Genomic DNA, 23765 nt, shown 5'->3' with positions numbered 1-23765 from the left:
GTGTCTGGCACAGATCAGGTGCTCACTCAACATTTTGTGAGTAAGGGAACGAATGAGTGACTACACGTGGGAACTTGCCCCCCTCTGGCTATGCCCTGGATTAGCTGTGGGGATGGCGGTGCCCGCCTCAGCCAGACCCTGCGGCACCTGCTCCAGCATCTGGATGGTCCCCGCCTGCTCATCCAGCTCCTCTTCCTGATCCTTGACTTTGGCCTCCAGGTCCCGGAGCTGTTTCTTGACCTTGGCCAGAGAGGCCTCATCCTTTGACTCTTGGGAAGAAATGTCCTGGAGCTCAGCCTCCAGGGAGACAACCTTCTGGGTGAATCCAGCAATGTCCATGTCTTTTTCCTGGAGCAAAAGAGAAGATGAGCCTGGGACCAGCTCTTGCCGGTGGCGGGAGGGAGCAGCTGGGGCATGGATGGTGGGTGGCCCACGCACCTCCAGTTGCTGCTTGAGGCTGAAAGCCTCGGCGAGGAGCGTGTCCTTCTCCCGCTGCAGCTTCTCCCGCTGCAACTTCTCCCGCTGGGCCTCCTCGTGTGCCTGGGAGAGCTCGCTGTCGAACCTGCGAGGGAGCAGGGACAGCCAGGGTGACTCCACCAGGGCAGGGAAGAGTCTGGGTCTCCAGCACCCCCAGGCTGCCAGGAAGCAGGGCCATGGATACGGACAGGACACAAGCAGAGGGGGACTCCTCGCATAGCCCGGAAGTGGGGGGCAGCGGTGAGGTGACATCCAGCATCACAGGCCATCGAGGCCCTGCTGGCCACCCTGTCTGGGATAGGGCACGTTTCACTGAGTGGGTCTAAGGAGCCCTTATACTAGGTGAGCCGAGGAGGGGCCCACAGACTGCTTCTGGGGAAGAGGTGGACAGACTCTGCTCCGTCGTTGTCTTGACCTTTTCCATTTAGACAGATCAAAGCATGTGGGACCAGGGTGAGAGCAGGGTGGGCACCGGAATATGTAGAAATGGACGCCCTGCCTCATCTAACTCCTTTTCCGCGGTTCCACTTGGCCACTCCAGATGAGCAGCTGGCTCTAGCCCCCACCTCTGGGTGCCAGCCCCTGGCCAGGCCCACGTGGCCCAGCAGTACCCGTGTCCCCACCAGGACCCCCCCACCCCTCCCGGCCAGAAGCCAGCAGTCCTGCTGAGCTGCAGTCCACAGTCGGGGCCTCTTTCTTGGCTCCTCTACCTCCCAGTCTCCTATTTCCCCTGCCCAGTGACTCTAAATAAGGAGCAAATTGCTGAAATTCCTCTTAACACCTTCCCCAAATAGCTAATAAGGTTCCCTTCGAAAACTGAAAGCCTCCCCCCAACCCAACCCCACATCAAAAAAAAAAAGGTAAGCAAACTCCAGGCAGCTGAAATGAAACCTAATAAGTTACCCAGCAGGGAGCGCGGGAGATGGTAACTAGGCCAGGCTGGCACTGCCATGGGGGCAGGGGGTTTGGGAGAGGGGTCCCACTAAGGGTGCCTCTAGTGAATGGGAGGGTGGGGGTAAAGGCAGAGAGGCACGGTGCTGGGAGGACTAAGATCTCCCAGCTCCCCTCACTCTGCAGGCGGCACCCAGCTGGGAGGACAGCAGAGTACCCAGGAGGCCGAGGGAAACCCGGGGTCACTGGAAGGACTCAGCTCTGCCCTGCTCACCCCCAGGGTCGTGGGTGCGGGGCTGTCCCTTCATGAACGCACCTGGGGCCTCTGCCAAGAAGCCCTCCCCTGCAGAGGGGAACCAGGCGCTCTTCCCACTCCCTGGGGCACCCTGCTGTTCCCAGGGTGTGTGGGTTCCCCGGTGTTGCTAATAAAGGCGTCCCATTCCCATCCCCAGCCAGGGAAATTAATTTAGATTGGATTTGATCCTGTGAGGGCTGCCCCCCTCCTTTGTGTCATTACCATAATGAGATGGAAGTGGCACGGTAGTTCAACAACATTAGTCAGGAGAGTGTGTTTGTGTGGCTGAGGCAAGCAAGACATGGGGAGCTGGGTGGGGGCAAGGGGCAGGGAGGGGCACGAGTGCTTTCTGCACGGGGACTGGTGGAAGCTTCGTCCTTACTGGGCCCAGGCAGGGTAACGAGCACACGCTGCAGGGAGCAGGTCCGGAGCCGAGGCCTGAGCAGGCCTTCAGTAGGGATGGGGCCTGAGGGCTTCTCAGAGGTCAGGAGTGAGACCTGTTCACATTCCAGGCCAAGGGACCATGTCACCAAGGCCCCCCGCCAAATTCAGGCCCTCCTTCCTTCTCTCCTCCCGGGAGGAGGAGGCAGGGAGCCCTGTCTGGGGCTGGTCTAGAAAGTCTCCTGTGCCTTGGGGCAGGGGACCCACGGCAGAGGACCCACCTCCTCTGCTTCTTCTCCAGCTCGTGGTTGCGGACCTGCTGGCCCTCCAGGTGCAGCCTGGTATCCTGCAGCTCGCCCGTCAGCCGTTGGCACTTCTTCTTCAGCTGCTGCAGAGCCCGCTGGCTCTCGTCACTGTCTGCCTGCAGGTCGCCGAGCTAGGGCGCAGACGGGGGGGTGGGGTCAGCCGACAGGGAGAGGCCGGAAGCATGCATGGAGAAGGGGGGGCAAGCGAGGGAGAGATCTAGGGATGAGGGATGGGGTCGCAGCCACGCAGGGACCCGAACACACTCCAACAACAGCTTGCCCTTGGGCGTCCCCAGCCCCGGTGCTCCCAGGGCCCCGCGCCTGCACTCCTTGTCCCAGCCTCACCCGCCTCTCCAGCTGCCTCTTGCTCTGCTGCTCCACCTCCAGCTTGTCCTCAAACTCCTGCTGGAGCCGCTTCTTGGTGAAGTCCACCTCGCGCATGGCTCGCTCATACTTCAGGCGCCACTCGCCGCCTGTGGGGGTGGGGCAGGCAAGGGAGCACTGAGCGGAGGGGAAGAAGGATGTGACAGGGAGGGGCAGAAGGCGGCATCAGCCAGAGGGACTCAGGAAGGTCTCTGGGAGGACAGCTTCCTCCCAAGCCAGGAGAAGAGCAGAGAGGGCATGTGGCTATGTGTGCCGTCCTCTCCTCAGGGACCACCAGACCGTGGCCCTCAGACCCTGTCCTTATCACAGCTCTCATGGCCCTCCATGATAATCCCCTGCACTCACTGGCACCTCTACTTTCTCATCTATCTCTGTCACTGTAGACTTGTATCAGCCCGCAGAAGGGAGACAGGCCGGGGCCCAGCTGTGGTTGCCCGGGGAGAGGCAGTGGTACCGAGCTCGCTGCTCAGGCCCTGCTGAGCTCCTCCGGCCTCAGACCCACCTGTGTCATCATCATCCACCTCCCCGTTGATCTCAGCTGCCCGGATGAGGCGGGCCTCCATCACCTCCATCTCCATCACCTCCATCTGCTTCTTCAGTGCATCGTACTGGGTCTGCAGAAGGCAGGCTTGTGAGGCTGCCATCCCAGTCCCTCCCCCAGGACCGGCCACGGCCCAGAGCCATGCAGACATGGGCACGTGCTTCCCCCAGGCAGACAGGGGTGCTGGGCCACCCGTCCCTGGGGGGGAGGGGGGGGGAGCAGATGGACGCCAGAGCATGGTGGTCATTAGCACGGGCCTGCCCTCACCTGCAGCTCCTTCATCTCCTTCTCGGCTCGGAGTCTCTCCGCGGCCTCCGCGTCCAGCAGCTGGGAGGCGGACTCTCCCGTGTTACGTTCGTCAGTCAGCTCCGATGTCAGCTCCGAGATCTGGGGTTGGGGGGAGGGAGTCGCCACCAGTTGAAATGCCTGCCTCGCTCAGCTGGAACCCCAGGGGGGCCTCCTGGGCCTGGCACCCCGCACAGGTGGGCCAGTCGGCCTGGCGCTGGGACTCACTCACCCGGGTCTCCAGCCGGTCATTGTTGAGCCGAAGCTCGTTCCGCTCCTTCTCCACCTTCTCAAGCTTGTTCCGCAGCTGCTGGATCTCCTCCTAGGGTGCAGTAAAGAGGGCAAAGTGAGCCAGAGGCTCTGAGAGAGGTTGGCGCCTGGACTCTGCACCACTGGGGTGAATGAAGCCAGTGAAGCTCGGGCCAGGACACAGGGAACAGGAAGCCCCCGCCTCCCAGGGGCCCCTATCCCTAGACCCTTCCCCAGATGCTGAGGACGCCTGAGATTTTATACCAGGAGGCTACCCAGCAATTTAGCCAGCGCCCCAGAGGAATGCCTTGTGTTTGACAGGTATCGTTCAAGGACATTGGCTCTCTGGACTAAATAAAGAGCGCTTGGGAGCCCAAGACAAGCCAGCAAGACTTTTTGCCCACAGGGATGAACTAGTCCTTTTCCATCGACTTGGCCCTTCCCGAGCTGTTACGTACGTCTTTGTTCCGGATCTGCTCCTCGGACAGCTGTACCTCGATGAGGGGCCGCACGGTGGTAAAGAGTTTCCACCAGGCCCAGTCCTTCACCCCTTTGTTCTTCTTGATGTTCTTCTGCACACAGCGAATGGCCAGGTCCTGGATCTAAGTTGGGGGGGAGGGTGGTGCACAGCAGGGCTCTCAGTCCCAAGCCCAACCAGGACTCTCCCCACTTCCCTCCCCCTCCCCCCGCTCCTCTGGCCACCTGACTCCTCTGGCCACCCAGCCCTCGCTCCCAGCCTCTCCCCATCCCTCAGAGAGTGGGCAGCAGAGAGCCTAGCCCTGGGAACACCGCACTGGGCACTAACCACTCTGCCGTCATTAGGAATAATTTCATCTGCTTTATTTGCTGCCTGATTATTTCCAGCACCCTGGCCTAGATGTGCTATAAAACCTAATCTTGCTGAAACACAAGAGGCGGTGGTGCTGGCTGTTTTATGGACTTGCTAATAAGAAAAGGAGTCGCTGACACAGCTCCTTAATCTTCATGGTCCAGAGCCCACCTATGATCCAGAGCCCGCCTTCGCCTAGGCGCTGCCCCCCACTCCCAGCCCCAGGACCAGGCCCCATGGCCCCAGTGCTGGGCATAACCAGCAGGCTCGCTGGCACCAAGGAGCTGCCCATTCCCCACCCTGGCCCAGGGCATGGTGGCCCCGGGAGGTCCCTGCTTCTTCTCCCCCAGGTGACAATAACTCATAGTCCCAAGACCAGCCTCCTGCCCCAGCATGTTCCCTTGAACCCCCCACCCCCACCCCACTCGGGGAACTCTGCTCTGCCATCTAGGCTGGGGAGTGGGACAGAGATACCCTGGAACAGCACCTTTTTCTTCTTGAAGTGCTGGCGGGCCAGGTAGCCCCTGCAGGCCGCCTGGAACAGGGTTAGGTTCCTGCTGGTTTGCTCATCCCGCTGCTCCTCCAGCCGAGCCAATGTGCCGGCCCGGAAGAACACCTGTGGGGAAGCAGGCCAGATGAAGGCGGGAGATGGCTGGGGACACAGGACACCAGCAGGCCTGGGAGGGGGTCCTTGGCCCCGGGAAGAACCTGAAAATCCAAGGGAACAAGAGAGGAGGGAAGGAGCAAGGAGAGGCCCCAGGAAGCCTGAGGGAGGAGGGCCAGGCCGGGGGCTGGGGAGGTTTCTCCGGAAGAGGAGGAGTAAGGTGGGAAACTTAACTTCAAAGAGAGATAAAAGGAGAGGGAAGTCAAAGGGAAGGTATCTGGGACAAGAAGGACATAAAGCAGCCACAGTCAAATGGGGACAGGACACCCCTCAGCAACATCTATGGCGGTTTGTTCCTGCAGGACCACCAGCAACACTGTCTGTGCCCCCTATGCCCACAGCCCACTGGAGGGCCCAACTGCGGGTGCCAGCTGCCTGGGATCAGGCCAAATGGATGGTGGTGAATGTGTGTAAGGAGAGAAAGGCCCAGAAGCCGTGCGCAGAGAAAGGGTGGGGCCCCATCCCCGGTCCGGCTCCTCTCAGACAGCCTTCTCTTTCATGTGCCAGCATCCCCCCCCCCCACACCCAGGTTTCAGCTCATGAAAAAGCCAGGGGGGTGGGCGGGGGCTGGCCCAATCAAGGGACCTGTCCTACAGGTTTGGGGGTTGGAGGGCAGACAGGAGAAGAACCAGCTGGGAGCCCCCACAGCCAGAATTTCCTCTCGCTCTTTGGTGCTCCGAACTGGGGCTGGGTAAAGTCTTCCCTGCTAAGAGAAGAGGGGGAAATACACAGGTGAGAGAAGACTCTGGGATCCTCACAGAGGGCAAAGAGACACCTAGGTGTGTGCCCACCTCCACCCTGCCCAGAACACAGAAAATTCCCTTCTGTGGGGCAAAGAGCACGGGAAACACTCAGAACCAATATGTACAGTGTCCCCAGCCCTCCCTTCAGGGAATAAGTGGAGAGAAGGCCTACACTTTCTGCTGAGAAAGCTTAGCCTCTGGCGACTGCACAGAAACCTAGTCCCCTGGGGCTGGCCTAGGAGAAAGCCAGCTCAGGTCCTCAGCAACGCTTGCTTCCCCAAATCCCACACTCATGCTGAGTGCCTGGGGTCTCCCATGGCCTCAAGTCCTACCTGAGCCTTGATGTCTCACAATGTGTGAGCCTGAAATTCCACCAGGGGGTGGGGAATATCCAAGTCCCCCAGGAGGCAGACATAGGGGCTAGTGGTCAGGGCACATAGCTGGTCTGACTAAGACAGGAGAAGGGAGGTGGCGGGTTAGGGGCTGGAGAGTGGCCCCCATTCTTAGCGTCTCACAATGAGAAGAAAAAAGATGGCCTCAGGACTGGAGCGGGGAGCCTGAGACCTCTCTCATGCAGCTGTACATTAGTGGGGTTAAGAGTCCTTTTGAGTATTGGGTGAAAGCTCAGGGCCCTCTCCTTCCCCAACAGACGCATCCATACAAATTTTATAAACAATATCAGGAGGCTCTCAAGATCCTCTAACACCCTGCTCGAACCCTCAGGGTCCCGTGGGCTCTGACTGAGACCCCCTCCTCTGAAGCAATACGACGAACACACGGAATCTCTGCTCAGCAGCCAGTCCAACCACAGCCTAGAGGCCCTGAAATTTCTCTCCCAAATCAGATGTGAGCAAATATCCAACTTTGCCCCTAATTTCTCTCTGAGCTTGAGTGGGCCCTGGGGCTCGTCCGCCTCGGCCAGGCACCGGGGATGAAGCAGAGGGTCTGAGATGGTAGCTGGGAAGAGGACCGGCCTGTACAGGCCCTCTCTTGCCCAAGACATGCCTTGGAGGAGGTGCCACCCCAATGCCAGCCAGCAGCAGCCCCGACTGCCGAAGGGGCAGGAGCCCGCCCAAGAGACCGAGAGGCTGAAGCGAAGCCTCTGACAGCAGGCTTCCCAGGGAGGAAGCTCAGCCGGCAGCCCCTGAGCTGACAGATAGTTGGGGACGGGAGAGGTTGAGTCAGACACAGCAAGAGACCCAAACCAGAAAAATGACACGGAAAAAAAGAGATCACAGAACACCCAGAGAACAAGGAAAGACACAGAAAATGACAGAGCCAGGAACCGCCAGGGCCAAAAGGAAAAGGGAAAACCAGCCGAGACAAAGATACAGCCAGGGGATGGGAAAGCGAAGGGGCAAGACCGTGACTCAGAAGACAGAACCGAGAGAACAGAGCAGACAAGCAACACCAAGCCTTTTTTGCGAGCATCCGCGTCCGCCTCACACTCCCCACAAAGCCCCGGCACCCGGAGTTCCCTCCTTCCCTGCTGACAGGTGGAGAGAGGTTCGGCATCCCCCCTCGGCTCCCGAGTGCCCCTCCCCCCACCACGGCCCTTGGAGCGCATACGTGGAAGCCGCCTGTCAAGCCTCCCAGCCTGAGGAGAGAGAGGCGAGCAGGCCTCCTGCCCGTGGGAGGGACGCTCGCCTGACCCTCTGGCGTGGAGTGATGCAGCAGACTGGCACCCGGGCCCGGGCGTGCCTGCCCTGCAGACGCCACATTCCATTCCGTGAGGAACTGGGCTTGTGGGCAGGTGGTGGCGGCACGGCCTCACCGCATCCTGCTTGGCCTTCTGGGGCCCTAGCAGCCCCGGGAGCGGGGGGCGCCTCTGGAACACTCTGCCTACTGCCTTCCTGCTTTGTCCAGCTTTCCTCCCTTCTGTTCTCCCCACTCTCCACACCGGGACTCAGGCCAAGTTCAGGGCCACCTTCCAACCCACTCCCCCTCCCGACGTCACGGGGGTGTTCATGGCTCTGAACGAGTCGGTTATTCAGAGGAAGGGAAGTCAGAAGGGGAGGGCCAGCCACTGGGACAGGGTGACCAGAGAGTGAGGGCCGGGCCCTACCGCCCTCCTGCAGTGACCACTCACCCGGCTCAGGCCCAGGCAACAGCTGCTCTTCTCCAGGTCCAAGGACTCCAGCAGCTCTTCCACCGCCTGCAGAGAGACGCCTCTGTCAGGGAGGCCAGGGGCCGCCCCCATCTCCGCACAGGGCTTCGCCCAGGCCGCGAGTCCTTCCCGGGCCTCCGCGGAGGCAGTCCGTTACTCATTCAACAAGCACTTTCGGTGGGCTTCCGCACTGTCAGGCCCTAGATTAGATTCTGGGGACGTAAGGATGACTACGAGAGCAGTAAGTTGTCTTGCTGGGGAGTGAGACAAGTGAATTAGTGAAGTACACAGAGGAGGAGGCAACTAAGTCACACAGGGACCATGGAAGGCATCCTGGAGGAGGTGAGGTGTAGCTTGTGCTGAGTCTTCAGTTACAAGGAAGAACTAGCCAAAGTCGGGGAGAGGGCATTTCGGGCAGACGGACGAGCGCGAGCAAAGGCATGGAAGCGCAAGACAAGAGAACGCGCTGAGGAAACCAGGTAGTTCAGGAGGGAAGGGGGTAGGGCGGTTAAGGTACAACTAGAAAGGTGGGCAGTAGCCAAAGGGTGGGGCACCCGTGTGCGCTGGGAGCCCCCGGAGGGTTCGGTCAGGGAGGGACAGGATCGGATTTGCATTTTCCAGGGATCCCCACTGGCACACGAGGGGAGAATGGACGGAGACCCCCTCAGGCAGCTACTGCAGGAATTCACAGAAGAGGAGGCTAGAGCCTGACCCAAAGGGAAGGAAGAGGCGGAAATGCCAGAGATGTGAAGGAGATAGAGGGGGCAGGGCAGCCGACAGGGAGGAATCTAGGGACACCACAGCACTGGGGTTTCGGACTTATATAGCTAAACAGATAATTGTGCCACTCTCCAAGGTAGGAAACGGACGAGCCAGAGTAGGTTGGGGAGGGGATGGAATCAATGTGGTCTGAACATGCTGAGTTTGAGGCATGCAGGTAGAAAAGTCCAGAAAGCAGCCAGATAGAAATGCACGTCTGAAGTTCAGGAGAGAGGCCTGGGCTACAGGTATTGATCTAGAAATCGTCAGTACGTATGTGGTAATTGAAACGATGGGTGTGAATGAAGTTGGCCGGGGAGAGGCTGTAGATTAGAAAGCACAGATGGCCAAGGACAGCGTCTTAAGGAAGAGAGACCTTTACTTCAGGGGCAGGTAGAAGAAGGGATGCTCGGAGGGAAAAGGCAAAGCCAGGAGCGGCAGCAAGGAAGCTGAGCAGAGAACAGAGTTGTCAAGAGAGTCAGATGTTGCCAAGAAGCACAGTAAGGTGGTCATTAGCTCTGGCAACATGGAGGGCGATGGGCGACAGAAGACCAGGCCCAGGGTGTCGGGGCTGGGATCCAGGCAGCTGAGGGTGGAGGGACGGGTGGTGGCGGCGGGGAGGGTGCAGGCGAGCCACAGACAACTGCCTGGCGTGAGAGAGGGCTGATGGGAGGCTCTTTTCCAAGCAACTATCTGCAGGATGTTTCTCCGCTGAGAGGAAAGAGCCAGCGGAGGAGAGGCTGAAGGAACGGGAGAGAGAGAACAGTTAGCGTGGATGGAGCGGGCCTCCAGGGAGCCCCGGGGAATGGATTCCAAAGCACAGGAGGAAGGGATTGGACGAGGGAGGGGATACCTCTCCCACCCAGACAGGAGGGCTGAACAAGAAGGCACCCGAAGACAAGTGTACACAAGGCAGAGGAGGAAGCTGGAGCCTCAATTTTATGACCGCTTAGAGGCAAGGTCAATTGCTGGGCAGATGACCTGGGTAGGCAGGGTAGCGGGGGACTGGAGGAGAAAGATGGAGAACAGAACAGCAGGGAAGGAGCTTGGAATAGGGGCCAGGGAAGGATGCGGCATATGAAAAACTTGCTGGGCCACAGCAAGGGCCCAGTTGAGGCTGGAGACCATGAACCTGTAGGACTTCAGGTCCACCCGGTTGTATAATTTTCTCCCCTAGCCCTTGGGAAACCCAAACCGAGGAGTGCAGATGCCCGGAGGCTGGCCCTTCAGCATGGGGGTTGGGCAGGGCAGGTGCCCCGGGAGGCACAGGAGAGCTGAGGGTGATGAAGGCCAAGTGACTGGAGGGCAGGACCATGGCATTGAGGTGAGCATAAAAGAAAGTCAGAAGGGAATGGACAGAGCAGAGAAAACGCAGTGGGGTCCAGACATGAGAGGTCTCAACAGAGGCAAAGAGCAGGTGTCCTGAGAGGAGAGAAGTGAGGTGCACAGGTTAGGAGGCTGTGGGCAGGGAAGGCCATGATGGAATTGAAGATTTCCGAGGTGAAGCATTTCCAGGGGTGACAAGATCTGGGTGTAGCTGTGAGTAGGAGGCTGGAATAAAGGTCAGGGGTCAGAGAGAAGGGGGTTGTCGGGTGGGTCATCTACACGCACACCAAGGTCACCCAGGACACTGGCAGGTCCTGGATGGAGAGAAGTTTTTGAGGCCTCCGTGAATGTGGGTCTGTGATTCAGGAGGCAAGGGGAAGGGGGATTTCTGCCCCATTCTGCAGAGCATTCTCCCTCTTAGGGAAGCCATCCCAAGGTCTGAGATGCCTTCAGAGTCAGGCCGGGTGCCTGAGGCAGAGCACAGGGAAGGAGGCGCCCTCTGCTCAAGGAGCCCTCTGGCTCTCTGAGGAGCTGCCTCTGGGGGGTGACAGCCCTGTTTTCAGCAACCTGTACTGACAAGGGGCCCGGGAGCCTTCAGCTTACCCTGGCACCGGAAGGCCTTGCCGTATCAATCTTGCCCTGAGGACGGACGCTTGCCCCACCCCTGGACAGCTTCCTGCTGCAGGAACCATCCCTTATGTGGAAGTTAAGGCCGAAGGGCCCAGGGGCTACCAGTGGTAACACCCAAAACACAGCTCTTATCTGCCTCCTGGGAGGCTCTTAGATGGCCAGCTCACCAGAGAGCGGAGACCCCCAACTCTGGCCTCCAAAGAGAGTGGGTCTTCTCTGATTCCTACAGGCCACGCCCCAGGCTGCCTTCTCCCCACTGTCCCAGCTTGGCTGCCACGCGCCCCTGTCCTGGCCCGGGCGGCCAAAACCAGGAGCTAGAGCAAGGGCCAGCCGGGCTCTCTCTAGGCAGGGAGGGGCAGCTGCTCGGAGGGGTCTGAGCAGAAGGGGGTCTGGTAGGGCTCTGGGGCCCAGACCTACCCGCCTCTCATCCACCACAATGTAGTTGCGCCCATGTTTCTTGGTCAGGTGTGGGGCCAGGACGTCGAAGCGGCGGCGGAACTCGGAAAACACCATGTGGTCAGGGTAACCTAGAGAGAGGGCAGCCCAGAGCCAATTCGCACTCGGGGACAGTTACCGGAAGGGGCAGAAGCTGCTGGGGGAGGAGAGCCTAAGGCTGAGGCAGACCTGGGAAAGGAGGTGCGGGAGGAAGAGGCAGGGGTACGGGACAGGGGTCTGCAGGACAGTTAGGGCTGCCCTCCCATGGGGCTGCAAGGTTACAACGGGAACGGGTTCCTTTAGAAATAAGTGCCTTGTCAGTGAGGTGTGCGAACAGGGGACGGCTGCCCACCTGGAAGGAATGCTATGGAGAAGAGAGATGCTTTCTAGCCTCCGAGTCTAGGACTCTGCTATACCCAGAGAGAACAACGTCTTCAGGACTTAACAAGGAAAAAGAAAATCGGGCCACAGAGAGCAGCCGAGAGGAAAGTGCATGGGCTTGGGGTCAGAATCCTGGCCCTGGCTCTTGACACCATGTGATGAGTCATTCAACATCTCTGACTCTTGCTTTCCTCATCTTTCAAGGGGGGACCTGCTGCTTACCTTGCACGGTAGTCATGGGGTTTGAATGAGAACATATGTGGAAAGCACGGCTTGGCTCACATGATGGGTGTTCAGTAAAATGCTCCTTCCTTTCCCCAGTTCCCTGAAGCAGGATACAGAAAGGGTGCCCCTTCCTGCTCCCATCCTGACCTTGAGCCCTAGACCGGGTGACCCAAAGACTTCTAGATTCTCTTTCCCTGAAGAGCACTACTTCTAGCAGAGACCTCCCTGCTGTGTAGGCTTGAGGCCAGGACAAAGGTCAGATGGCTTCTGGCTTGGAGCAAGGTCGGGATGGTGGCTGGTAGGAGGTCACCCTGAGCCACCTGAGGGCACCAGAGCCCACAGTGGGGGACTGAGAGACCCACTCATACACATTCACAGAATTTCAAACGGAAAAGGGGTCTTAGACCAGATCCAACTCATCTTCCAGGCCTGGGAACTGAGGCCGAAGAGGTGGACTGACGGGCTTGCTCAAGGTCACAAAGGCGGCAGCTGGAGGCAGAGCTGGACTCCAAACCCGGGCTCTCGAGAGCCCGTCAGGGGCTCGCTCTGCTACACCAGCCTCACTAGCTCCGGGAAACCCTCCAACTGGGAGATGAGGCTGATGCATGTGCCCGATAATTGAAACAGGAGGCGGGGGCCGCTGAGGGGCCAAGACAAAGTGAGCTATTGATTGTATCTAAATTGCAATTAAATTGATGGGCCAGGATAGCAGGTCTGGACGCCTGGCATCTTAATTAATCATCAGCGCTATTGATGGTGGCTGGGGGCTGGGCAAGGGGAGGGGGGCCTGCTGCTGCTGGCCTCATCGATCTGCTTGTTTGAGTAAAGCACATTGATTTTGGTTCAGAGCGGTAACAATCTGGTTTTGAAATAATAAACACCAACTCCATATCAAGACGTGGGGACAGATCGAAGATTTATTTAGAGCAGGGCAGGGAGCCTGTTTTGTGGCTTTGACTGCTAAGGAAAAGTGATGGTCCATGGGGATGCCTCAAGGGGACCTGGCTATGGGCAGGTGGGACCCTGCCAGTTCTCCTATCAAAGGAAAAAAGGGCAGAAATCTGGCAGCCCATAACTTCCCAGGCAAATGAAACCCCACTCGAGAGGCATGAACTCAGAAGCTGGCCCGCATGGGTCAAATCTCGCTCTGCCACTCATGAGCTGTGTGACCTCGGGCAAGCTACTTAACCTCTCTGAGCCTCAGTCTCCTCATCTGGGGACAGTAATAGTACCAACATCTCATGAGATGGTTGTGAGGATTAAAAGAGTAGTGTGTATGATGAGTCCAGAACGGTGCCTGGTAGGTTACAAATGTTCTAACAATGCTGAGCAGTTGCCCCTTGAACAACGTGAGTTACACCCCCTGCGCAGTCGAATATCCAAATATAACTTTCAGTTCCCCCCGAAACTTAACAACTCATAAGCTACCGTTGACCGGAAGCCTTACTGATGACATAAGCAGTCGACGAACACGTGGCTGTATGTGATGTGTAGGACGAACCGTATTGTTACAGTAAAGCAAGGAAATGTTATTGAGGAAGGCAGAAGGAAGAGAAAACACGTTTACCCTACCGTACTACAAAAAGCCCGCGTGTGAGTGGGCCCCCACAGTTCAAACCCAAGTTGGTCAGGGGTCAACTATGCTATTACTCTCACCCCTTCCAATCCCTCCTCCAGATGGGACCATAAAAAGGATCTGGCTGAACTTTCTTGGGAATTTTAAGTACCTCAGAAAGATTTAGCACCTCATTTCTCAGTGGGGGGTATGGCCCAGCCTGCTCTCGGAGGTAGTTAGCGTCACTGAGCAGAAGGCTCTAGGTGGGCACAGGTCTGCTGCTGTGGGCAGAGCAGGGAAGGGGGGAGGGGGGTTGTGTGAACAGGGCCTGTGGGGCAGGGCGGGGAGGGGCTGAAGGGGACGAATAGAGAAAGGAGAGGAGGGAGAAGGGAGGCAGCCAGGTGGAAAGAAAAAGAAAGGAACAGACCGGGCTGGAGAGACCACCCCCCAGCTCCCCGCCACCCCACCCCCACCCCCGAGCAGGCACCAGAGCAGAAAAGAGATCCAGGGCCAGACCAGAGACAGGAGGGGAGCAGCACCCCTCTAGCCCCACGGGTCCCATTTGGAAGGTGGGGAGGAGCAGGAACGGCTCCAGAAAACAGGAGGAGTGGAGACGCAAGGAGGCCCCACCTTGGCGGTACATGCGCATGGCGTCCAGCAGGCGGGAGCCCCGGAGCTGGGCGCGCAGCAGGGGCACGTCCAGCTGCAGGAGCCCAGCCTCGCAGTGGTCTCCCGAGGGCAGGTCCAGCTCGCTGCTGCTGCTGACTCGGCGGGAGGATGCGGACCGGGGCTCCCCGGCCCAGCCCTCTGCTACGGGCAGGAAGCAGTGCACGAAGTGCAGCTTTGATTTCTTGACGGTGTCAATGAGGGCGTCCTGCCAAAGGGAGAGGGACAGGCCTCGGTGGATTCTGGGGGCCCAGCCCGTGCCCAGGAGAGCATCTCTGCTCCTCGCAGGATGGCAGGTGTCCCACCGCCGGCCAAGACATGCCAAGCCCGGACAACTCCACCCTCACGAGGCCCGAGGGGCCACTCAGGCGGCAGCACTGAACAGAGGACCCAGCAGAGGGGGATGCTGAGTGGGTACCGGGTAAGCCGGGTGCTCCCCAGAACGGCCAGAGGAGCCCCGAAAGGGCCATGGGGCCTGGGCAGGCACACTCACCACCTGCAGCTTAATCTGGATGCACAGTGACTTCTTCTTGACAGCCGCCATGCCCGTCGTGAAGGTCTTCCGCATGCTGGTGGCCCGGCGCAGCGCCAGCTGTGAGCCGCCCTCCAAGCCTGCGATGGAGCCTGACAGCACCATGGCGCTGCCTGCCCGGCCCAGAAACAGGCTGCTGATGATTTTCCTACCAGAGGTGGAAGGGTGAAGGAGGGAAGGCAGTCACTTTGAGAGACTAGTAGAGGGTGTCCTCCCAGTTCCTAGGACACCCCCAAGTCCCCCATATGGCCGTGGCCAGGGGCCTGGGGCTGCATGCCCCACACCCTAGAGAGAAACTGGAGGGAAATCTACAAACAGGAAGAAGAGAAAACCAGTGGGGGGGTGGCGGAGGGGGACAGAAGTGTGATCCTCTCTTCTCCATCACTAGGGAGGGCAGAAGTCCAGGATGGCAGGAGAGTTTAGAGCCCAGCCCTCTCTGCCATACCATATAATCTGCGTATGACATCTACTGGTTGTTATGTGCACCCCCCCCAACTGGGCAGGGAGTTTTGTTTTATTTACTGCCAGGTACCTAAAAGAGTAGGCGCCCAATAATTATCTGCTAAATAAACAAAATGGATGACAGGCCTTATGTGACTGAGGGGTTTCTAAGGCTACTCCTCCCTTCTTTTAAAGTTTTTTATTTGTGTCTTATTTTATTTATTCATTTTTTTTAGTAATCTCTACAACCAATATGGGGCTTGAACTCAGGACCTCAGGATCAAGAGCTGCACGCTTCTTCCAACTCAGGCAGCCAGGTGCCCCATTTTTTAAAGTTTTTTTGTTTTGTTTTGTTTTGTTTTTGTTACTCCTGCCTTCTGTGAAGAACCTGGAGGTGCTATTCAAATTTCAATCTACAGGTCCCTCCAACCATGTCCATCCCACTTCTACTCCAGGAGGCCACCCCCAGGCCCTCCAGACCAACTGGCCTTGGCTGTCCCCTCTCAGGAAACAGAGGCCATCAACCCCGCTGGCGAGGGGGCCTCTGAGACCAGGAAGCCCAAAACCAGCCTCAGGGATGGGACATGGGCCGGGTGAGTGGTGTTCTTACTTCTGGGAGTCCTGCAGGAGCCGGGGGGCATTCTGGGTGGCTGGGTTCTGTTTGGTGTAGCTCAGCCAGCCAGCCACATTGTACTCAACCCAGTTGGTGCCATGGCTGTGGCCCAGGAGAAAATGATGTGGTTTGCTGCTGCGCAGGAGGGGGCTTTGGCCTGAGCGGGGGAGAAGGAAGGTTCGGATCATCAGGGCACAGGCCCCCAAAAAGCCCAGGGACTCAGTGAGCCCTTCCAGGCAGTACCGTCTAGACCCATACAAGTGGGTTCTCCGGAGAGGAAGCAAAAGAGCCCTCCATGGGTACCACCTACCTTTCTTGTCACCTTCCCGGGGGCCATAGTAGGAGAAAAGGCGCTCCAGGAGGGCGTCCTCGGTGGCCCCGGGCGCCAGCGCCTCCTCTTCCAATAGCCAGAGCAGGCCCCTCGCCTCGTCAGTGCGTGCCAGCGAGCGGACCTGTGGAGAAGCGAAGAGAAGCCACCGTGTCTCACGGAGCCCCTGGCCCGGCCACACACTATAAACTTGCTACACATACGCACACGCACTGCAGCTCCTGTCACTCCTGGCTGACACGTTGTGGGGCAGCCGGGCAGCAAGGGGAAAGAGGGAGCGGGACAGAGGTTAGAGAGAGAAGCCCACAGCAAAATCTCCTTCCCAGGAATTGTGTCCAGAGCCCCGAAAGGCTGAAGGCTTCTCGTGAACCATCCTTGTCCTCTTGGAAGTCACAAGGGCCATCGGTGAGCCCATGTTGCTCTCACAACCTGGGCATCACCTCCCAGGCAGATTAATGAGATAAAAATTCTGGAAGGCCCCAGGCAGGGGGCGTGGCCTGAAGGAAGCTGTCAGCCAGTGACAGCTGTGGGGTCAAGCCTGGTCCCCCTGACAGGGGGGATCCCAGAGAGTGTTCCGAGCACTGCAGGTGGGACTCCTGCAGGGTCAGAGGCTCAAGTGCCAAAATCGTAAGATGGGTGGCTTAGGAGATATAACAGCCGGAATGGGTGGAGTCGGGGTGATGGCATAGCACATGTCCCCATCTATAGGGAAGGGCCGCCCATCAGCTTGCAGCCCACCGCTGTCCCGGAAGAACACTGGCCTAGCATTGGTAAAGCCTCCAGCTTTTCAAGAGAATTCTGATTTCTAATACCCTATGCGGGTCACACGAACTAGACTGTGGCTGCATCTGGGCTGAAGGTGCCTTTTCCATGGCATTTCCAAGACTTCCCTGAGCAAGAAGGATGGAACCTTCCCTTACACCCCATTCTTTCCTGGCCTTTCGGGACTGGGGGGACAAGAGAAGTAAGAAAAGTGCTTTTCCCTCTCTTTGCACCCAGCTGCCTGCATCGTCCCCCCACCCCATGGTTGCCCAAGGGAGTCAGTGTGACTACCAGGAGGAAGCAGAATGTGGCCAGGGACAGATGGGGAGCTAAGGTCCCAGAGTGGCTGGAGCTACATGGCAGGACTGGGCAATGAAGCCATTGGACAGTGAGTGGCAGACTCAGCACCCAGGGGCCCCGTCCCCAGAGGTGCCGAGGTCCATCAGACAGGGAGAGCAGGGAAGGGAAGGGATAGCCAAGTCCCATCCAAACATGCTATCTGACATGCTGCCCCTCCTAAGCCACAGGGACTGACTTCCCCACATCTCCTGGGAATGGCAAAGGCTCTCAGCGAAGGCCAGCTGGGAACCCAGGTGTCAGGAAAAGAAAAGCCAGCTTCCCTGGGGGCGGGGGGGAGGGGACATGGAACTTGGGTACTTTAAATACTAGTCCCTAGGGGGACACTCACTTTCCCTGGGGCCCCAACCCCTTGTTAGCACAGCAGGGCCTGCCCACAAGGAAGATAGAGAAGGAGGCAGGGGTCAAAGCAGAGATGGGAAGCAGCAGCCTAGCAAAAATGCCAATTCTCTAGTAAAGTGCCTTCTGAAACTTCCCTAACTGAAGACAGTCAGCACATGCCAAGTGCTCATCAGGCCAGCCAAGTGCCCGAGATCCTCATCCAAAGTGTGACAAAGCCTGTCCCAAAGGTTGAGGGGTGAGGGCTCATATTTGGAGCAAGGCACGGACTCCCTATTTGCACAGACGCCTCACCCACTCTGCTTGGCTGCACCAGTCTTTTGGGGACAGTGGGAGGGATGACTCTGTCCTCTGGGTCCAGCCCAGCCCTCACCACCAAGGAGGAGACACCAGGCTCCTGGCAGACACACGAGGCTCAGGCGGGCACAGGACAGGGCCTGGGGAGGAGGGGGCAGGTATGCCTCCGCCCCGTGGCTTGGACACCCGGGGGCTAGGGCTCTCACTGCACCAGGGCAGAAGGAAGTGCTACCTTCCGGGCCAGACCAGCCATGCAACAGTAGCTTACACAGCGAGGGCTCGACTGAGGGGAAGGGACAGACAAGGGGACGAAGGGTCAGCCCAGGCCCTCGCTGCAACTCCTACCAGGGACTGATGGGAGGCTTGGTCCACAGCTGCCACAGAATCATCCACGGCTGGCTCCAAGTCGTCAAATGCCAGCTCAATGTTCTCCTAGGAGGGAAGGGAGAGAGGAAGTGAGCGCAGGCCCCTTGGGGGGTGCCGCCCTACGCTGAAGGCCAGGAGGGGGCGCTGGGCCAGCAAGTCCGCCCTTCCGTCCCTCTCAGGAGCTCCTCCCCTCCAGCAGCCCCTCTGACAAGTGTTCACCACCTCCCAAGGCACCACATGGCCTTTTCCGACAGCTAAGAGTCGTTTAACCTTCTTTAACACTGAGCAAAAGTCCCCCGTTCCTATTACTCACACCAGTTGATGAGACTATACAGAATAAGCCTACTCTCGACTTCACACGATCATCCTTGAACCGCCTGAAGACTGCTGTCATTTGCTTCCTGAATCTTCTCTCAGCCAAGATAAATATCCTCCCCAGTTCATTCATCTCACCTGCCCATGAGGTAGGATTTCTAGATCTTGTCCCATCTGGGACACCCTTTTATGGAGGGGGCCCTACATGATCAATCACCATCTTAACAGACTGGGAGCCAGGGAGCCAGGGAGCCAGGGAAGGCCTGGCCGACCCACAAGGAGGCAGGAACTGCGTGGTGGCAATTCACGGGGCCTAGGCAGGTGCCTTGAGGGTGGGCAAGGAGGGGCTCTCAGGGGCCCCGAATGCACCTGCAGCTTCTTGGAGAGCAAACTCTCTACAAAGTGAGGATATAGTCTGGGGCAGGACAAGACTACTACTCCGGGGCGCACAGGGAGACAGAAATGCCAGAGAGCAAAAGCAGGGAAGGTGGGGCCTTCCCTCTCCACAGATGTCCTCCCTGTGGGTGCCAGGAAGCTGAGGCCGGGGGTGGGGGGGTGGGCAAGGCAGAGGCAAGGTCAAGTGCTACCTCCTTGTATCTTTCTAACTCCTGCACAAAGGTGCGCTGGTGGAAGAGTCTCTGCAGCCGGTCCTGGGCATAATTGTGGCACAGCTCCTCAAAGGAGGCTCCGCGGGCCGACCCACCCTGCTCAGGGTTCTGGAAGCCCGGAGTGTCCACAATCATCATAGAGCAGAGCGAGTGCTGGCTGGACTTGAGAGCCCTTCACAGGGAGAGCATGGGTCAGGACTGTCCAGGGCAGTACTGCCGAACAGGCCCCACTGGTCTGCCCGTGGCGCCCAGGCAGCCCTGTTCCGCCCCAAGCCAAATCTCCATCCCCGCGCAGGTGCCCAGGACCCTGGTGGGGAGGACGTGCCTCTCCTCGCCCGCGAGGACGGTGAGCCCTCTGCTGGTGGAGAAGGGCGCTGCCTCAGCGATCCCACCAGCATGGAGCCATCAACTCCCCCTTTGTCATGGCAGGAGGCTGGGCAGCTCCTGGGCCCTGCCTGGCACTCACCTGTTCACCAGGGAGACCAGAAGGGTGAAGAGTTCACTGTAGAGGCCGGACGCCATGCCTTCTAAGCACTCCAGTGCACTCAGTTTGGGGCCTGTGGGGCAAGAGCATCAGCTCTACCTCCTGCCTCTGGGGATCCCCATGGGCGGATGCTCTCTAGCCACCCAGGGTCAAATCAGCATGGGGCCCTGGAGCTGGGCCTCTCCCTCTGATGGAAGCATCTATTCACCCCAGCGGTCTCCCCCCGCCAGAGAAGACAGCAATGAGGCCTGCATGGGGCCTCCCAATCACATCCAGCAGCCACGGGGCTCGGGGCACCTGTGCCGTCTCCCAGGCCGCTCTCCTCGGGGCCCTGGCGGAAGGAGGTGGAGCGCTGCAGCGTCCCGCCCTTGTGTTGGTGCTTGAAGATGGCTGAGGATAGCTCCTCCAGGCTGCAGCCCAACAGGTATGCGGCCTTCTGGGCCCACTCGTGGCGGGCAAACTGCTTGCGCCCAGCTACGGGGTAGAAAAAAAAGGATCTGGCACCTTGGGTCTTTCTCCTTAGTCCATCTGATGACTGTTGCGCCCTTTGGCTCCCATGGCCAAGACCTGAGGACCGAGCATCTTCTGGAGTTAAAACCAGCCCTAATGACACCAGAGGGGCTTTAGGCAAAACAGAGACAGCCAACGGCTGCGTCCTTTGAGGGCGGAGAGAACAACAGGTCCTAAAAGAGGCGGGAACTCTACACCACTGCCACCAGAGGGCACCCAGGCAGCTCGGAACCTCTCTTCTGGAGGGCTTGGCCTCAGGGGTGCCAACCTGGGGAAGGACAGTCAGGGCATGAGCCAGCCCCCCTGTGATGAGCACAAGAGCCACGTGAGCCTGTGGGGGACACGTCATGAGAGAGTTCTAGTGCCTCCCCCTTCCGTGAACGCAGCAGGACCCTCTCCCTTACCTCCAGGCGTCTGCCAGGGGAGACCACCACCACCCCACGGCCCAACAGCGGGGAAGTGGAAGAAGCCACAGGGGAAAGGGAAGAGCCCAGGCAGACAGACGTGCCTCAGCCAACATGTGTCTAATCACAGCAATTAGGGAAAGCTAACAATAAACAAGGTTTTACCTTCAGCAGCTTCTGTAAGGCAAAGGACCAGCATGCAGCATGCAAAGAAAAACAGCGTGTTAGCAACCAGTCATCAGCTGAACCTGCCGGGTCCGTGGGAAGGGACCGTGGGGTGTGTGTGTGTGTGTGGGGGGGGGTGTTTGTGAGGATGAGCAGGCGAGAAAACGCAACCACATTCAGACTCAGAGATGCAAAAATATACCCAAGTGCACACACACACAATCTCAAAGGAGTATGTTTACGGGTATAATCACGCTGACACACACACACACACAAACCTACAAAGACACCACACACGTACACACACACACACACGTGCACACATGTGCACACATCCTCTGGAAAATACTGGAAGCTCTGAGGAGGTGACAGACCCTGCTCAACAGGGTCCCTGTGTGGACACACCCAGATCTGTCTGCTTGCAGGCAGTGCTGACGGAATACAGGGTTATAGGAAACCTGGTCTCGTCACCTCCTCAGACTGGAAGAACTTCCTCAAGACACAGCCACACGCCTACCCGCCTGCCCACCTACACAGTCTGGAGACAACTTTAACTCAGAGCCTGCTTCCTCTTTGGCAGGGATGCCACCTGCTGGGATCGTAAGGAACCTGATACGGAACCGCCTGCCCCTCTGTGCACCCACCCACCCACCAGTGCTTTCTCGCTCCTGCTGAGTAGCCTGGGGCCCTTCACATCCCAGAGAAGATGCGGCCAAAGCCCAAGGCGCCGTTCAGAGGCAGGAGTCCTCTGAGGAAGGGAAGGAAGGGGTGAAGAGGTGCTCCGAGTGCCCGCCCATCAACATAATCTCAGAGGAAGGCAGCAAAGCTCTTCCAAGCCAGACCAAGTCCTAGCCATTCACAAGCCCCCAAGTCCAAGTGCAGAAGCTGCAGCCCATTTGTTACCACGGTGCCTGCTGCCCCCTAGTGGTCTCCACCCTGCCATGCAAGAGGGAAGAGACCCGGCTACCAAACCAGTGAAGGGAAGGGAAGAAGACTCTGGGAAAACTGGCCTCGGAACGCCCCAAGATGGCAAGCCCACCCTACCCGACATCTAGGCCCCCTGGAGGGCATCCTGAGAGGTCCCAGGATGTGGAGGCAAAACGAGTCGGAGCAGCTAGGCCTGGGGCCTCACGGCCAGCAGGCGCCTTCTCCCTGCTCAACCTGGGGCTCCTCCCAGGCCAGTCCCCTCCATTCGGACAGAACAAGCCCAGTCCCCAGAGAGAGCCCAGGGCCAGCACCAAGACGGGACAAGGTGGCCTCAACCCCCCAGGGAGGGGCCAAGGTCAGTTACCCGCTTGCTCCTCGGGGGCCTCTGTCAGGAAGGGAACAAGAAGGAGAGTTATTTCAGGGGGACTGCTCTGACTTAGGGCCCTTCTCCTCCCCCTCGGCCTCAGAACCGCCGCCCCCCTGCTCTTCACAGGGCTCCGCATCACCGCCGCCCAAGCCCAGGGGCAGAGATGCTTCTCCGGGTGCTCGGAGCCTTGTGCTCCGAGGTGGGGGGCTGGGAAGAGGCGCAAGCAACACAGGGGTGTCTGCTAACAGAGACGTCCGTGCCGGGTGAGGGCGCACGGAGCGGCAGGGCCTCCGCAAGCTCTCCTGGGCGACAAGCCGCGCCGTCGGGACCCCCTGCAGGTTACCTTTGGTAGCGCCTGCAGCCCCCAGGTGGTAGATGGCAGCCAGGATGAGCCAGCAGGCTTTCTGTTCATCTGTGGAGATGCCCAACACCTTCATGGCGGTCTGCAGCTTACTGAACTGCTGAGCCGCCTTCTGCTTCTCCTCAGGCTGCAGGGACAGATGGGCCCGCGTCTCAGAGGGGCTGTCCCTCCCGGCGTACCCCCATGCTGCTGGGCCCTCAGGGAGGGCAAGGCCAGGGAGAGCCGCCAGGCTGGAGCCGGGATCCTGCTCCTCGCATGGGGCACTCCAGGCCGCTTGAGGCGGCCCCTACTCCCAAGGCCCAGGGCTGCCAACCGCGTCCCCATAGGCCCCCTCACCTTGGCCAGTGGCACAATCCCAAACACACTGTTCTCTGCCAAGTGGTTCAAGTGAAGCTCTGTCCTAGGGGTACAAATAAGGGATCAGCACGGTGCGGGGTCCCCATGCCAAGGGCCATCTCCCCACCAGGGTGGGGAGACAGACGGATCCAGCTTCCAGACTCTGAGTTCTGCCTGCCCATCATGCCCTACTGTCAGGCCAGCTGCCGCCGCCTTCCCTAATTGGCCTGGCCGCCTGGTCAGAGCACTAGCCTCCCTAGGACAGGGCACCAGAGATGCTCTGGTGAGAGTGTCCAGCCAGACCCCTGAAAGAGAGCAAGGAATCTGCCTGCAGCGTGAGTCCAGCTAGGACAGAGTCCGTGCCCTCAGTGACCAGAAGAGCTAAGGAGGAAAATGTCCCGGGGCTGCTTGCTCAGCCTTATCATTTGTCTTTTTTCCACAGAACAAAGACAGCAAGTCTGAAGAACTAAAGGGAAGAGGCGGGCAGACGAACCAACCTAGGAGGCAGGGAGGGCCAGCCTGGAGGGCACTGGAAAAGGCCCAATAACTGCTCAGCCCCACACTAGCCGTGTGACTACAGGCAGGTCCCTGGCCACCCGCATCTTGCTGTGCTATCCCCTCTGCAGATCTGGTTTCGGGGGTAGCAGAGGTCCTAGCGAGGCCGCAGGAACACTGGAGGGTCAATTCTGTGCCCAGGGCTCGGGAGCTCCCGTGGGGTAGAGCCTGTGGCTCATTTGGCTCACCGTCCTGTTACCTCGGGCCTCATATGTGGCAAGCATACAATAAACACACGGGATAGGATGCAACCAGGTGACAAGATCCAGGAGCCATCAGTGAGCTGGAGTCCAGAGCAACCCCCCCCCTCCAGTTTCCTTGGCCCATCTCACCTGAGGGTGCCATCCCCACAGGCCAGAAGGTAGTAGAAGACATTGAACGTGGCCTCACCCGCTGGGCGTCGAGCCACACGCAGCTTCTCCAGAAGCATCGTCTACAGCATAGCACGGGAGGGTATGGGCAAAGAGGGTGGGGCTGGGTCAAGCTCCACCCCCCCCACGCCAGAAAGAACGGCGGGGGGGGCGGGGGGGAGGCCTGTAAACAAGCGGCCAGCTCCCCCCAGGGTCAAAC

At 59.0% G+C, this 23765-nt stretch overlaps 1 protein-coding gene across 8 annotated transcripts in view; it reads right to left on the bottom strand.

Moving 5' to 3' along the window:
* MYO18A (myosin XVIIIA) overlaps positions 1–23765 on the bottom strand; it is a 95357-nt gene that overhangs the window by 20326 nt on the left and 51266 nt on the right. For all 8 annotated transcript variants that reach the window (XM_035027679.1, XM_035027674.1, XM_035027675.1 and 5 more), the window contains 23 exons: positions 23528–23628; positions 22641–22704; positions 22287–22431; positions 20650–20661; positions 19868–20044; positions 19553–19643; positions 19066–19258; positions 18143–18229; positions 16025–16166; positions 15712–15871; positions 14622–14808; positions 14093–14336; positions 11284–11393; positions 8134–8199; positions 5125–5253; positions 4267–4410; positions 3792–3881; positions 3542–3661; positions 3236–3347; positions 2695–2822; positions 2326–2480; positions 439–562; positions 148–348 (listed from right to left, as the gene is read on the bottom strand). In XM_035027679.1, coding sequence (XP_034883570.1) covers positions 148–348; positions 439–562; positions 2326–2480; positions 2695–2822; positions 3236–3347; positions 3542–3661; positions 3792–3881; positions 4267–4410; positions 5125–5253; positions 8134–8199; positions 11284–11393; positions 14093–14336; positions 14622–14808; positions 15712–15871; positions 16025–16166; positions 18143–18229; positions 19066–19258; positions 19553–19643; positions 19868–20044; positions 20650–20661; positions 22287–22431; positions 22641–22704; positions 23528–23628 — 2982 coding nt within the window. The remainder of the gene's footprint in view (positions 1–147; positions 349–438; positions 563–2325; positions 2481–2694; positions 2823–3235; positions 3348–3541; positions 3662–3791; positions 3882–4266; positions 4411–5124; positions 5254–8133; positions 8200–11283; positions 11394–14092; positions 14337–14621; positions 14809–15711; positions 15872–16024; positions 16167–18142; positions 18230–19065; positions 19259–19552; positions 19644–19867; positions 20045–20649; positions 20662–22286; positions 22432–22640; positions 22705–23527; positions 23629–23765) is intronic.

The sequence above is a fragment of the Mirounga leonina genome, unplaced genomic scaffold (genome assembly GCF_011800145.1).
Source record: "Mirounga leonina isolate KUSES-001 unplaced genomic scaffold, KU_Mleo_1.0 Mir_200, whole genome shotgun sequence".
In the NCBI taxonomy this organism is placed as follows: Eukaryota; Metazoa; Chordata; class Mammalia; order Carnivora; family Phocidae; genus Mirounga; species Mirounga leonina.
This window is presented reverse-complemented; position numbering and strand designations above follow the sequence as displayed.